The sequence below is a fragment of the Acinonyx jubatus genome, chromosome A2, assembly GCF_027475565.1.
Source record: "Acinonyx jubatus isolate Ajub_Pintada_27869175 chromosome A2, VMU_Ajub_asm_v1.0, whole genome shotgun sequence".
Lineage (NCBI taxonomy): Eukaryota > Metazoa > Chordata > Mammalia > Carnivora > Felidae > Acinonyx > Acinonyx jubatus.
The window spans coordinates 81,257,402-81,270,585 of NC_069383.1; the positions used below are offsets into that span (position 1 = coordinate 81,257,402).

The following is a 13,184-nucleotide window of genomic DNA, read 5'->3' on the forward strand; positions in this document are numbered from 1 at the left end:
AATACAGGAGGGTTCGTACCATGGGGAGGAGAGATACTCAGTTCAGTTTTAGAGGTATTTTGAGAAAGGATGGTGGAAATCAAGTTGGAATGATCTAGCAAATGGTCATTAAGATATAACTGGAGCTCAGATGTTGGGCTTGTATAGGTGAGGTGATAGTTGAAGTCATGAGGTGTTTTTTTTTTTTTTAACACATATATATTTTGGAGAGAGAGAGTGAGCGGGGGCGGGGGGGTAGAAGAGGGGGGAAGGAGGGAGGGAGGGAGAGCAATAGAAAGAGGGAGGAAGAGAGAGAGAAGGAAAGAATATCAAGCTGGCTCCACACTTAGTGTGGATCTAGACACAGGCTCATTCCCATCACCCGGGATCATGAACTGAGCCACAATTAAGAGTTAGTTGCTTGAGTGACTGAGCCACCCAGGTACTTCGAAGTCATAAGAGTTTGAAGCAGTATAAATCAAGAAAACAGAGAAAGGAGGAAAGGATCAAATACAGATGTTGAGAAACCAACAATATTTGATCTTAAGAGGATGAAAAGGAGTCAGACTATAATATAGATAGGGGCGCCTGGGTGTCTCAGTTGGTTAACCATCTGACTCTTGATTTTGGCTCAAGTCATGGTCTTATGGTTCCTGAGTTTGGGGGGCAGGCTCTGTGCTGGTGGTGTGGAGCCTGCTTGGGAATGCCTCTCCCTTGCTATCTCTCTGACAATCTCGTGCTCGCTCTCTCTCTCAAAATAAATACACTTAAAAAAAAAAGGTTTATTTTTTTTTTGAGAGAGAGAGAGAGAGAGAGAGCACATATGAGTGGGTGAGGGGCAGATGGGGGGTGGGGACGGGACAGGATCTGAAGCAAGCTCTGTGCTGACAGCAGTGAGGCCGGTGTGGGGCTCGAACTCACGAACCATGAGATCGTGACCTGAGCTGAAGTGGACACTCAACCAACTGAGCCACCCAGGTGCCCCCCCCGCCCCCCAGAAGGAAGAGTAGGAGATAGGGTCCCGGGAGTTAAAGGAACCATGGGTCAAGAGGACAGTGTAAAAATAGGAAATGGGGTAGCGAAGGGGTAGGAAATGTTCTGTTGCATGCGTACATTGACTACATTTCAGTTCTTGAGAGCTTCCTATGATTTCCTGCTGCAAACACCATCCATTGTTAGTCTCCTGACTACCTATCCCTCTCAAAAGCTATCATAATAGTGAAGCCTCTGTTACCACTTGAGTCTCGAAGCCAGGGAGTTTCATTTCTAACAAGCCAAGCAGAGTAAGTCTGTTCCTGTTTGAAATCCATTGTGTTTTCTCATGGAAATAGTATACCTGTTACTTAATTTCTGTTGTATCTATATGATCAAATATGCATTGGTCAGAGATTGTAGCGTGTGTGTGTGTGTATATATATATTCTGAAGAGAAAACGTTCAAACTATTAAACTTTCTGTGAGCAATCCCTTTTATTTTATGGCGATTTTAGGAATTTGTCCTGTAAAAATGCATATATTGTTTTAAGTGATGTCAAGTGGGGTATGCATATTCGGGCCACTTCCTTTGTTTCATCTCCAAGCATGTTCGTTTAGAAGATTGTTAGGCTAAAAGCTAACAAAAAATGAGAAAGGTTTGAAGTTCGGCAGTGGCAGTATTTCCACATCTCCCAAGAAATAGTTTAATAGGATTTTTTATTTCATAGAAAAAAGATTTGGAAAAGAGACCTTCTTTATGAATATAATACTATAACACTTTAATGGGATTTTTGGTGTCTTCATTATTTAGAATGAGTAGTGATCCTGAAATGTTTAGGTCCTGCAATTCACTTTTGCTTATCCTTTCCTGCCTGCTGATACCTGCCCCATATTTATCTGAATGCCTTTTTTCTCTCCTCTTTCCCTCTCCAGTCAAGAGATAGTGAAGAAAGTCACACAGTTATGCTGATTACTACCAGAAAAAAAATGATGACCTTCAGTATAGGGCACATCTTTAAATACCCTCCAGCTAATGCTCTTTTTTAAACCTCCAAGCTTTCTTTGCAAGCCTACCTTAATAGCCACTGCTCATCTCTGAACAGATGACTCTGTCTCTTTTATTACAAAGGAAATAGAGACCAGTAAGTGGAAATGTCTCAACTTTTTGATCAAGTTGTTCTGGTTGTTTCCATTTACCTAAAAGCTTTTACATTTTCCTTTCTATCTCCATGGAAGACGTATCCTCCCTTTTAGCCATGGATTGGGTGTCTCCTGTGTTATGCTTATTTATTCATTTAATCTCCACTCTCATATTTGGAATACAAGGGGTGAACAAGAAGAAGCCTGATCTAGAGTCTTCTGAAGGACCTTGCTCTGTCAACAAATTACATGTTCACTCTTGAATCTTCAGTGTTTCCTTCTCTACTTGCTGTTCTTACACATGGAAGCATGCTTCAATCTCTCATGTTAAAAAACAAAGATAAGTACTAACTCTTTGTACTTCATTCTTTACTAGGCTTCAATTTGTGTTTCTCTCATTCTCCTTACACATAAGGTGAGTAGACTTCTCCCACCTACATCCTCTCTGGAGACTTTTCCTGTCTGTGGGCTTTGTGATAGTGTTGTTCTTGGATTTTCTTCTCTTTTGCTACTACTCACATCCTCTGCCAGTTCTTTAAACATTATTTTCCAGAGTTCTAGTACTGTGTATTTCCTTCCTCCTTCCATACACTGTCCTTTGAGAGTCATACGTTGATTTACCTAATGTCCTTTACATACATTGTAAACATCAAATCTTTATATTCGTATTAAACTTCAGACAACTCCAAACCTAGTACATTCAGTTGCCTACTGAATATCTCCACGTGGATCTCCCCAAAACATATCTAATTGAACCAATAAAAACTCATCAGTGTCTCTCTAAATTGTTCCTTCTGTGCTTTCTCTATCAAAATGTCCTATTATTGTTTAATTGAAGAACTCCATGAATCATTCTAAAATCCTTTCTCCATTCGCTGTCTATATCCAGTAGAACATGAAATTCTGTTGTCCATACTTCAGAATTTTTGTTGAGAAAATTTCTCATACTTGACCTCTCCTCCATTTTTCTGTCTCCTCTTACTGCTACTGGGCTGGTTTGAATCCCCATCATTTCTTATCTAGACCCTCCCTTCTCATTTTTCATTTTCCCTCAGAGCCACTGTCCACTTAGCTGTCTGAAAAATTACTTCATGATGTTTATAGATACTTAATTGCTCTTGTTACTCTCTAACTTCACATTTTCCATGATCTCTCCATTATTTGGGGTTCTGAATGCTTCAGAATGTTATTTAAGACACTTGGTCTGGACCATCTATCTGCCTCAATTTTGTCCCTGCCATGCCTGCTCCCATTCTGTGTCATTTGTCGAACCAGCCAGCTATTCAGACGACTTAGGCCATCTTTTATATTCCTTCTGCCTTCATTCTTATTTACGTGCTTTCTCAATTTTGTCAAATTCCACTCATCTTTCAAATCTCACTTCAAGTAGCTGTTACTCCAGAAAGTCTTCTCCATCTATCTCCCGGCATTACTACTTGATAAACTTTAAGTGATTATCTCTTGGTCCTGAAATGTATCCCGCTGCTAGAATTCAGGACACACTACCCCCAAATATGATACGGAATATTTTAAGCTGAAGGAGTTTGAGAAATGTCACATGCAAGGACTTCCTGACCTTCCCTTCCTATGAAAATTGCCTTCCCTAACCCCAGAGGAAAGGAGCATCCTTTATTTCTGAAGACAAGGGACAGAGAAAAGAATGTGAATGCATCGTCTTTGTTAAGTTCCCCCTAGTTTACTACACTTTGTTCATACTCTTTGCTCTATTATATCTTTCCATGACTTTCTAGTTTTTATCAGACTTAGCAGAAGCACACTCAGGTTTAACCCTTTCTTTGAGTCTTCATTTCCTTATGAAGGTTCCTGTGTCATGTAAAACGTGTATTAAATAAATATGTGTGCTTTCCCCTTCTAAACCTGTCTTTTGTTAACATGCCTTCTATTGTCTAAGTTTTATCTAAGTTAACAACTTAGAAGGGTAGGGGTGCCTGGGCTGCTTAGTCAGTTGAGCATCCAACTCTTGATTTTGGCACAGGTCATAGGATTGAGCTTGGATTATAAGGCATATATTTGTCATTTCTGCATCTGCAGTTTTTGATATCTCCAGCAGACTTGAGTTCTTGTTGAATGGATTAACAAAGAGCAAACAATGAATTCTTCCTTGTGGACTGCTGTATTCATTTCTTATTACATGAAAAGGATATATCCTCTCTAAATCTCAAATTTCACGGTACCTTCTGGTGGTAGTAAAATAGAGCTTAGTGATTGTACGTATGTGCTTGACAATTTACTGAGAAAGAGAAAGTCCAAGAAAGAATCTGCAGCTATGAGTTTTGCCTTGTGTAATTTTTCCCTTTTTTGATGAATGGGATCTTTGCTTATTTCTTGGTCATTATAATCTTCTAATTCCAGGTTGGAAAGGCATAGTACTCATGAATTTTAGAAAAACCAGGTAGCACCTCATATCTATGAAAAATAATCCTTGCTCCTATAAAGTGTTCTTGACAGCTTGTCATTGGGGGTGAGAAGAGTGGATAGGTCCTCGATTACTTTCAGCCAAAACAGGTTAATCTCAATGAACACTGGCAGTGACAGTACACTCAGGTGTCAAGTTAGAATGCACGTTTTGGATCACTGTAGCATAAATCAGAATTCAGGCGTGAGTTGTGGGTTTTTTGTTTCTGTTTTTGTTTTTTCACATATATCGTCTTTGTCTCTCAGTTGCCTAGCGAAATGGATACATAACAATTCTTTTTTTTTTTAATGTTTATTTCTGAGACAGAGACAGAGCATGAGTGGGGGAGGGGCAGAGAGAGAGGCAGACACAGAATGAGAAGCAGGCTCCAGGCTCTGAGCTGTCAGCACAGAGTCCGACGTGGGGCTCGAACTCATAAACTGTGAGATCATGACCTGAGCCGAAGTCGGTCGCTCGACCGACTGGGCCACCCAGTAGCCCCGGGGATATATAATACTTCTATTTGTCAATGTTGAGAATTACATTTGGGAGAAGATGATTGATTGATTGATTTATAATGTTTATTTTATATTTGAGCGATAGAGACATAACGTGAGCAGGGAGGGGTAGACAGAGAGAGAGACTAACAATTCGAGGCAGGTTCTAGGCTCTGAGCTGCCAGCTCCCAACACAGGGCTCGAACCTACGAACTGTGAGATCCTGACCTGAGCCTAAGACAGATGCTTAACCAACTGGGCCACCCAGGTTCCTTGGGAAGAGGTGACTTATTTACTTGGGGTTTTAGGACTTGTTGAGTAACTGTTTGGAGAATTGAAATAGTATGATATGAATTAGAAAATGGTGTCAGTGGTCTTTGCGCCTGCCCATTCCCTACTGTAATTTATTATTCTTAGTGTAGAAATGGAGCACAATTTATTTATCTAATAATGGTACGTATCTAATAAACAGTATCTAATACAGTTATTTATCTAATAGTAATAAGAATATGAATATTTATAGTGTTTTTCAAATATATTATTGGGGAGGAAGAATTCACTCTGCCATTGAAGCTCTTTCTGGCTGAATTAAGAATCACCTTGACATGAGACACATTAATAGAAGAAAATTAAATTTAATAGCATACCTGTGGGGAATCCACACAGACACGGAAATTTCAAAGACATTGAAGCAACATGACGCTTGTATGAAGCTAAGGGGAGGAATGGAGTCTGGGGTTACAAAGGGGAGAAAGACCATTAGCAAGACGGTAAAAGGAGATTATTCAAAAACAGAGGTTCCCTATTATGTAGATACGTTTCTTAGGTAAGGAAGAATCTCTATACATAGCTGTCTTCCATATACAAGCAGACAGTTGAGGGGATAAAGAGCTTTTCCTAAATCTACTGGAATTTGATTGCTTTTAATTTAAAATAATTTTCATGCTAAAGTGGCGCATCTTGGGTCCATCATGGTGGCCTGCCTTTGGCCCCTACAATATGCACCAGTTTATAAACAGCAGAAAGCATAGCATTAGAATAATGTGGTTTGTAGCCTTCATTTTAACGATTCTATAGCTTTCTTTCTATAACCTCCTCCCAGGTATTTATTTTTTGTTTCTTGATATTTATTTACCTTTGAAAATCATATTTGTATAGCATGGTTCAGTAGATATTCTTCCTTATTTTCATTTGTGTGCAAGTACCCTCAGCTTTTATGTATTAATTAGTTTGCCTCACATGTAAGTCAATTCGCTGTGTTTTTCTTTAAGGCATTTCTTCCTTTTTTTGGTGACTTTCTGCTTTCCTTCTTCCTCTTTAGCTTATCAGCTTATGTATGTATGTATGTGTGTGTGTATGTACTTTTTGAGAGAGAAAGAGAGCCCACTCTAGCTGGGGAGAGAGAGAGAGGGAGAGAGAGCAAAACTCAAGTTCCACACTCAGTGCAGAGCCCCAGTATGGGGCTTGATCCCACGACCGTGGGATCACGACCTGACCTTTCAGGTTGACCAATTGAGAGTTGGATGCTCAACTGAGCCATCAAGGCGGCCCTATCAGCTTTTTTTTTTTTATTATATGTTCTTCTATACCTCATTTAGATCCCTTTATTGCATTATGCTTTCTTCCCCCACATTTAATTTTTTATTCTGTTATATTTAAATTTATCTGACAAAAAGTTGGTAACATTGTAGTTCTATTGGAATTCTTATCTATTCAAGGAAAAGAAAGACAAACGTGGTTAAATCTCATAATTGAACACTTATGAAATACACGGTTAATTTTTTTTAATGCTTTTTTATTTATTTTGAGAGAGATAGAAAGTGAGCGAGCATGAGCCCAGGAGGAGCAGACAGAGAGAATCCCAAGCAGGCTCCTGCTGTCAGCACAGCCTGACATGGAGCTTGAACTCACAAACTGTGAGATCTTGACTTAAGCTGAATAACTCAAGAGTCAGATGCTTAACTTACTGAGCCACCCAGGCGCCCACATAGTTAATTTTCAAAACAGCACTTTTCTAAACCACTCTTGGATATGGTCTCTTAAAGATACTAATCAAATTTGAAGAAGTAGGATATGTAAGGAAAAGATAAATACAGATGTCATATATATGTAGACAGAAGTTCAAATTCAAATATATCATTTCTTATCATTCTTACTAGTGTTTTCTTATATTTGCATGGGCAGAAAAGAATACACATTTTATGTCTTTTTATAAATAAGGATGAATAAATGAAATATATGAAGGGATTACAGATTAAATTATATTGATTTGAAGGGGGAACATTGTGTGCTATTTGGTAATGTCTCTAATGCCAGGAAGAAATAAGACCATTGATTTAAGCTTTTCTAAAATGTCCTGATGTCCATAACTTGTATTTTAAGGTCTCCATTTCATTAATCTGAAGTATATACATGAAAAGCATTTGAACTGAAATCTTCCCGTCATAATTTTAATGCTCAACATGTTTCTTTAAAACTTAAGGCTTGATCCAGGAATTCCAAATTTAAAAGTCTGGCTTAGGAAATGAAATAGTTTTAAACTTTACTCAGTAAGGTATTTGCTGCTGTGTAATTTACAGTGGTTAAAACTGATGATACTCTATATTTTAACCAAAAAGGATGGTCAAATATATTATGGCAGGTAGAGACAATGGAATATTAAGTGGCCATTAACATACAATGTTTATAAAATATTTATAATGGCATGAGGGAGTATTTGTTGTATGACCTAAGCAAACCAAGAGATACAAATTTTACATAATAGGCTTTCAACTATGTGAAAGAATTTTAAAAGACGAGAAGAGAGTATATCAAAATATTAACAGTAGTTATCCACTGTCTAATAGAATTATGAAAAATTTAAAAGAATTTATATTTTCTTACTTTTTTTTCAAATATTCTACCTGTAACACCTCCTTAGTATTATATTAAGAAGACTTACAAGCTAAAGGATGAAGTTTAGTTAAAGTAAAAAGAAATATTTTTTAATGTTTATTTATTTTTGAAGGGGCAAGAGAGCACGAACAGGGGAGGAGCAGAGAGAGGGAGACTCAGAATCTGAAGCAGGCTCCAAGCTCTGAGCTGTTAGCACAGAACCTGACGTGGGGCTCGAACTCACAAGTTGTGAGTGAGATCATGACCTGAGCTGAAGTCAGAGTCTTAATTGACTGAGCCACCGAGGCACCCCTAGTTAATTTTTTTTTAATGTGCATTTATTTATATTGAAAGGGGGAGAGTGGGAATGGTGGGGGAGAGAGAGAGAGAGAGATAAAGAGAGAGAGAGAAAGAGACAGAGAAAGAGAAAAAGAGAAAGAAAAAGAAAGAAAGAAAGAAAGAAAGAAAGAAAGAAAACCCAAGAGAGAAAGAGAGAAAGAAAGAAAAAGACAGAAAGAAAAGAAAGGAAAAGAAAAGAAAAGAAAAGAAAAAAGAGAAAAGAAAAGAAAGAAAATAAGTAAATAAATCCCAAGCTACATGGGGCTTGATCTCATGACTATGAGATCATGACCTGAGCCAAAATCAAGAGTTGGGTGCTTAACCTGCTGAGCCACCCAGGTGCTCCATGTTTAGAATAATCTATTTAGTAACTATTAATATAATTTTCATAAAAATTAAGGAAATACCCTTATGTTGAACAAGACATCTGTGTCATTTGCTCTTTTATGTTTTGTGGGGTATCACCATCCTAAGAAGTGGACCCTAAAGGTTCATTGGTTTTGTAATTTGAGAATGGGTTGGGAGGGTGGACATAGTAGGAACTTGGGGGGAGGGAGAGATTTCGAGGCGCTTTAATGAATTATGTACAGCACGAATATCGAATGCGTGTGACTTGGCTTTCCTAGAGTTCTGATGGAACATTCTCTTCTGGTTTCTGCAGTATCAAGTCATGGGTGGATAAGATGCAAGAAGACCTTGTCACACTGGCAAAAACAGCAAGTGGAGTCAATCAGCTTGTTGATGTGAGTACAACTGCAAGACATTTGTGAATCTTTGAATGCAGCTCTTATCTTCTAGGAAACTGCGTTTCTATATTATGAATAGGATGTGATTTTTCATGTGCATCAGGTAGTGAGATTCTGAGAAGGACCCTTGGTACCTGCTAGTTATTGTGAGCAAAGAATGTCATTCCCGGCAATTAATGTCGCGTCCTCACCATGCTTTACACTTTACACACAGCCTTACCTTAGATGAGTTCATGTGATGTGCAGACTCCCCTAAAACTCATAGTGGGGTTTCATGTGCCTGTTCTTCAGGGTATATTTTAGAATCTCTCACACCGTGGTGACTTTAAGTCTTTGATGGATTCTTTTGAATATCCTCAGTGGGAACACATGTTCTTTTTTTGAGGGTAGATAGTATTTTTAAAAATGGCTGGAAAGTGTTTATAGCCATGTCTGGAGACTAGAGTGAGTCATTGAGATGGGTAATAAAGATTTTTGTGTAAGAGAAGGAGACACTATAAAATATGTTTTCTTCTTCTGATTTATGAAATGGCTATGAAAGTCACTCTAAAATGATTCTTGGAAATGATAGCAACGTATAAATATTTGTATAGCATCTTATATAGATTATTTTCCTTGGAAAAGAGCATTTACATGTAATTTCCATGAGATTAAAAAAAAATTAAATGTCATTTCTTTACAGTCTCACTACTTTGATACTAGTGTAAGTAATGTAATAATTTGAAAGTACTTTTATCTTGTGTTCTTAGTGTTACAGTGAGACCTTTTGTTTTCCAAAAATGTGAGGAGTTGGTGGTGTGAGATGTCAAAGCAAATATATGTATGATATATGAATATTTGTGATAAGAATATTTATATGTGAATATTCCTCCCAGGCAGAAACTAGAATATATGGTTACCTTATATATTGTTTGAATTTCATAAAGAAACCTACTAACAAATACTTTAAAAAGTTATTCTAGAATCTCTTTATAAACCAGTTGGAAGTTTCAACATGCAAAAGTATCTTAAGAAACAAATATCTGTGAGAGGAGATAGGGAATACATTTGGAAATGAAAAGTGTTTCCTTGTGAATAACAATGATTAAATTTAATTCTCATCAACACTTGTTACGCACATAGTACGTCCCAGGCACCGTTCAGGTGCCAATGATTGACAGAAATGCAGTTCCTCTCTTCAGAGGACTGACACTGTACTACTCAGAAATTTCCATTTTGTGGGCGCAAAGGTTCCGGAAAGCTACTTACTGGAAGGTGATGCTTGGGGTCTGCAATGATTCCTTATTGGACGATGTGTTAAAAAAATGAAATTGTGTCGGATAATAAGGCGAGCCTCTATGAAAGTGACAGTTTGTGGAATGAGAAAAAAGAAATGAGACTTGACAGATTCTGGTTAGAAGTTCTATGACTCTCTTTATTGGCAGTTTGAGATTAAGAATAAACTGCTCTCAGGAGCTGTCCTTCACTCCAGGGTTTCTCTAGCCTCAGAAACCACTTTCTTGGCTGACCTCACTTTTACTTTTGGTGTTAAGATGTAAACCCTTTTGCCGAATCTGCCTTTTGCAATGAATCATTAAAAAAAACAAACAAAAACCAAAAACAACTTACCTGATTTCCATTATGCTTTATCAAGCACAGGTTACTAAGAATACTGCAAATATTGATGAATGAATAAATGGCCTAGTCTGAATTTGGATAAAAAAAATAGAACGGACAGGAGGAAAGAAAATCCCCACAGTGTTTTGCTTATGAGACATATACCTAACTATGTGACAGAAAAAAATTACAAATAATTATATATTATAACAAGGGATGGGAGAGAGAGAGAATGCAGAATCTATTATTGGAAAAAAATTAATTATTGGGGCTCATAAAGAGTGTTATTTTGCATAGATAAATGATTCCATATGCCCCTATCCTTTTGCCTAGAAAGAAAAGGTCCTTGATGGGGGCTAAAGGGTTGCATTTCTTTTTGGCCATGGGAACTTAAAGCTCAGAGGAGTTGAAGGACACCAGACTTGAGAGTGAACTTTATTATTATTTTTTCAACGTATATTTATTTTTGAGAGTGAGAGAGTGTGCGCGCAAGGGAGGGGCAGAGAGTGAGAGGGAGATACAGATTCTAAAGCAGTCTCCAGGCTCTGAGTTGCCAGCACAGAGCCCAACGCGGGGCTCAAAGTCACATACCGCGAGATCATGACCTGTGCCAAAGTCAGATGCTTAACCTCCTGAGCCACCCAGGTGCCCCGAGAGTGAACTTTATGCTGAGTTTGGGGGTATTGGATGCACGGTGAGGATCAAAAGTTGAATAGAGGAATTTAGCAGGTTCCTAGGTTGATATTTAATATTGTGGAAATGGTGATTCTTCCCTAATTATTTAATGGATCTGTTTTTCCTGGCATCACAGGACAGAACTAGCTTGTTACCTGAAGGTTCAGGAGCAGTTACGATGAGGCTACATAGCTAAAAGAAGGCAACTTTCTAATTTTATAAAAATTGCTTTATGGCATCATTAAATACTAGCCCAGGAAGATTGATGATTAATACATTGTGTTAATGGAAGATGTACATTGTGTTACTTTGATACATTTATATATTGCAGTACGATTGTAATGTTATTTATCACCTTACATACACCTATAATACAATATTATCTTCTGTTTTTAACAAGCCATATGCAGATTTTAGGATTTCTTCTTCTGTGTTTTGAAAAATGCCTTTTGTATTTTGATGGGGATTATGACTTTGGGTAGTATAGCTGTTTGAAGTATATTAATTCTTCCGATCCATGAACAAAGGATGTTTTGTTTGTTTTTGTTTGTGTCTTCTTTGAAATCTTTGAGCAGTCCCATTTTATGACTTTTAAACACACACACATAGACCTATGAATTCCTGTAGCTGACAAGTAGAGAGAGGCTGATGATCATATATTAACTAATAGATAACATTAAAAAAATTAAGGTGGTCTTAGTATTCTTGGAAACAAAGTTTTTAAGTTTGTAAAACATTCTTGAGCAACTATTTTCTCACTTAATATGTTGATAAAATACTTCATGTACAAATATACTTAAATTTCAACCAGTATCTAAATTATCAGATATTCTGAATTAATGGGTTCTGTAAGAATGATAATTTGCTTTGTGAGGAAGTTTTTTAAAGATGAACCGATAAAAACAAACTACTGTTTGTTTTTCAATGAAAGACACTTTTAAGTCTGCAAAAAGTTGTTTTAAAAGAACACAGTTGGTAACGTGTCTGACTCAGGATTTCAGCTCAGGTCATGATCTTGTGGTTCGTGGGTTTGAGTCCCGCATGGGGCTCTGCACTGGCAGTGTGGAGCTTTTGTGGGATTTTCTCTCTCGCTCCCTCTCTCTGCCCCTCCCAGCTCTTTAAAAAAGTGAAAAAAATCCTACTTCAGCCAGGTCACAATCTCGCGGTCCGTGAGTTCGAGCCCCGCGTCGGGCTCTGGGCTGATGGCTCAGAGCCTGGAGCCTGTTTCCGATTCTGTGTCTCCCTCTCTCTCTGCCCCTCCCCCGTTCATGCTCTGTCTCTCTCTATCCCCCCCCCAAAAAAAAAAGTTGAAAAAAAAAAAGTGAAAAAAAGAAAAAAAGAAAACAGAACTCTGCAAATAGGTCTGAGATCCTCAGTTGGTCCCCTGACCGACCCTGCTGTGTGGAAAGCAAATCACAATAATGTAAGCAAATCACAACCATCTATGAGTTTTGTTGTCCTTTTGGACGATTTTTTTTTCCACCTCCCCCTTTTCCTTTAGGAATCCAAGACTTCCTTGGGGCCTCCTGTTCATTAAAAAAATTGGACCGATGGTTCTCATTTACGTTTGTTTAAGTCTGTAGTAACTCCTTCGCCTCTAAGCAGAACATATTTGATATTAGGAAGCTGGTGTGAAGACGATGTTTTGAGAGAGGTGGAGTTTTTTCAAATAGGTCATTCCAAATAGGTCTCTTTTCCTGGTGAGGGTCGGGTGGGGCCGAGGCACCAGCGGAACTTAGACTGAGGCGAGGCGTGTGATCTTCAGGGGGTGCATAATTGAAGGAGGCACTCTGGAGAGTTGGAAACTTGCACCATCCGCAGAGTGAGTGAGTAACTCCTGGAATTCTGTGCCTGAGGGGACTTAAGTGCCTCAACCCTGGCGCCCAGGGACAGTAAAGGCCTAACTCCCTCTGTATCCCTGTGGCCAGAGGCAGAGACATTTGTAGCT

General features: G+C 38.3%; 1 protein-coding gene across 8 annotated transcripts in view; it reads left to right on the top strand.

Annotated features, from left to right (window-relative positions):
* Positions 1–13,184, top strand: part of CACNA2D1 (calcium voltage-gated channel auxiliary subunit alpha2delta 1) — a 487,283-nt gene that overhangs the window by 81,407 nt on the left and 392,692 nt on the right. For all 8 annotated transcript variants that reach the window (XM_027071753.2, XM_027071754.2, XM_053218537.1 and 5 more), the window contains exon 2: positions 8,881–8,962. In XM_027071753.2, coding sequence (XP_026927554.1) covers positions 8,881–8,962 — 82 coding nt within the window. The remainder of the gene's footprint in view (positions 1–8,880; positions 8,963–13,184) is intronic.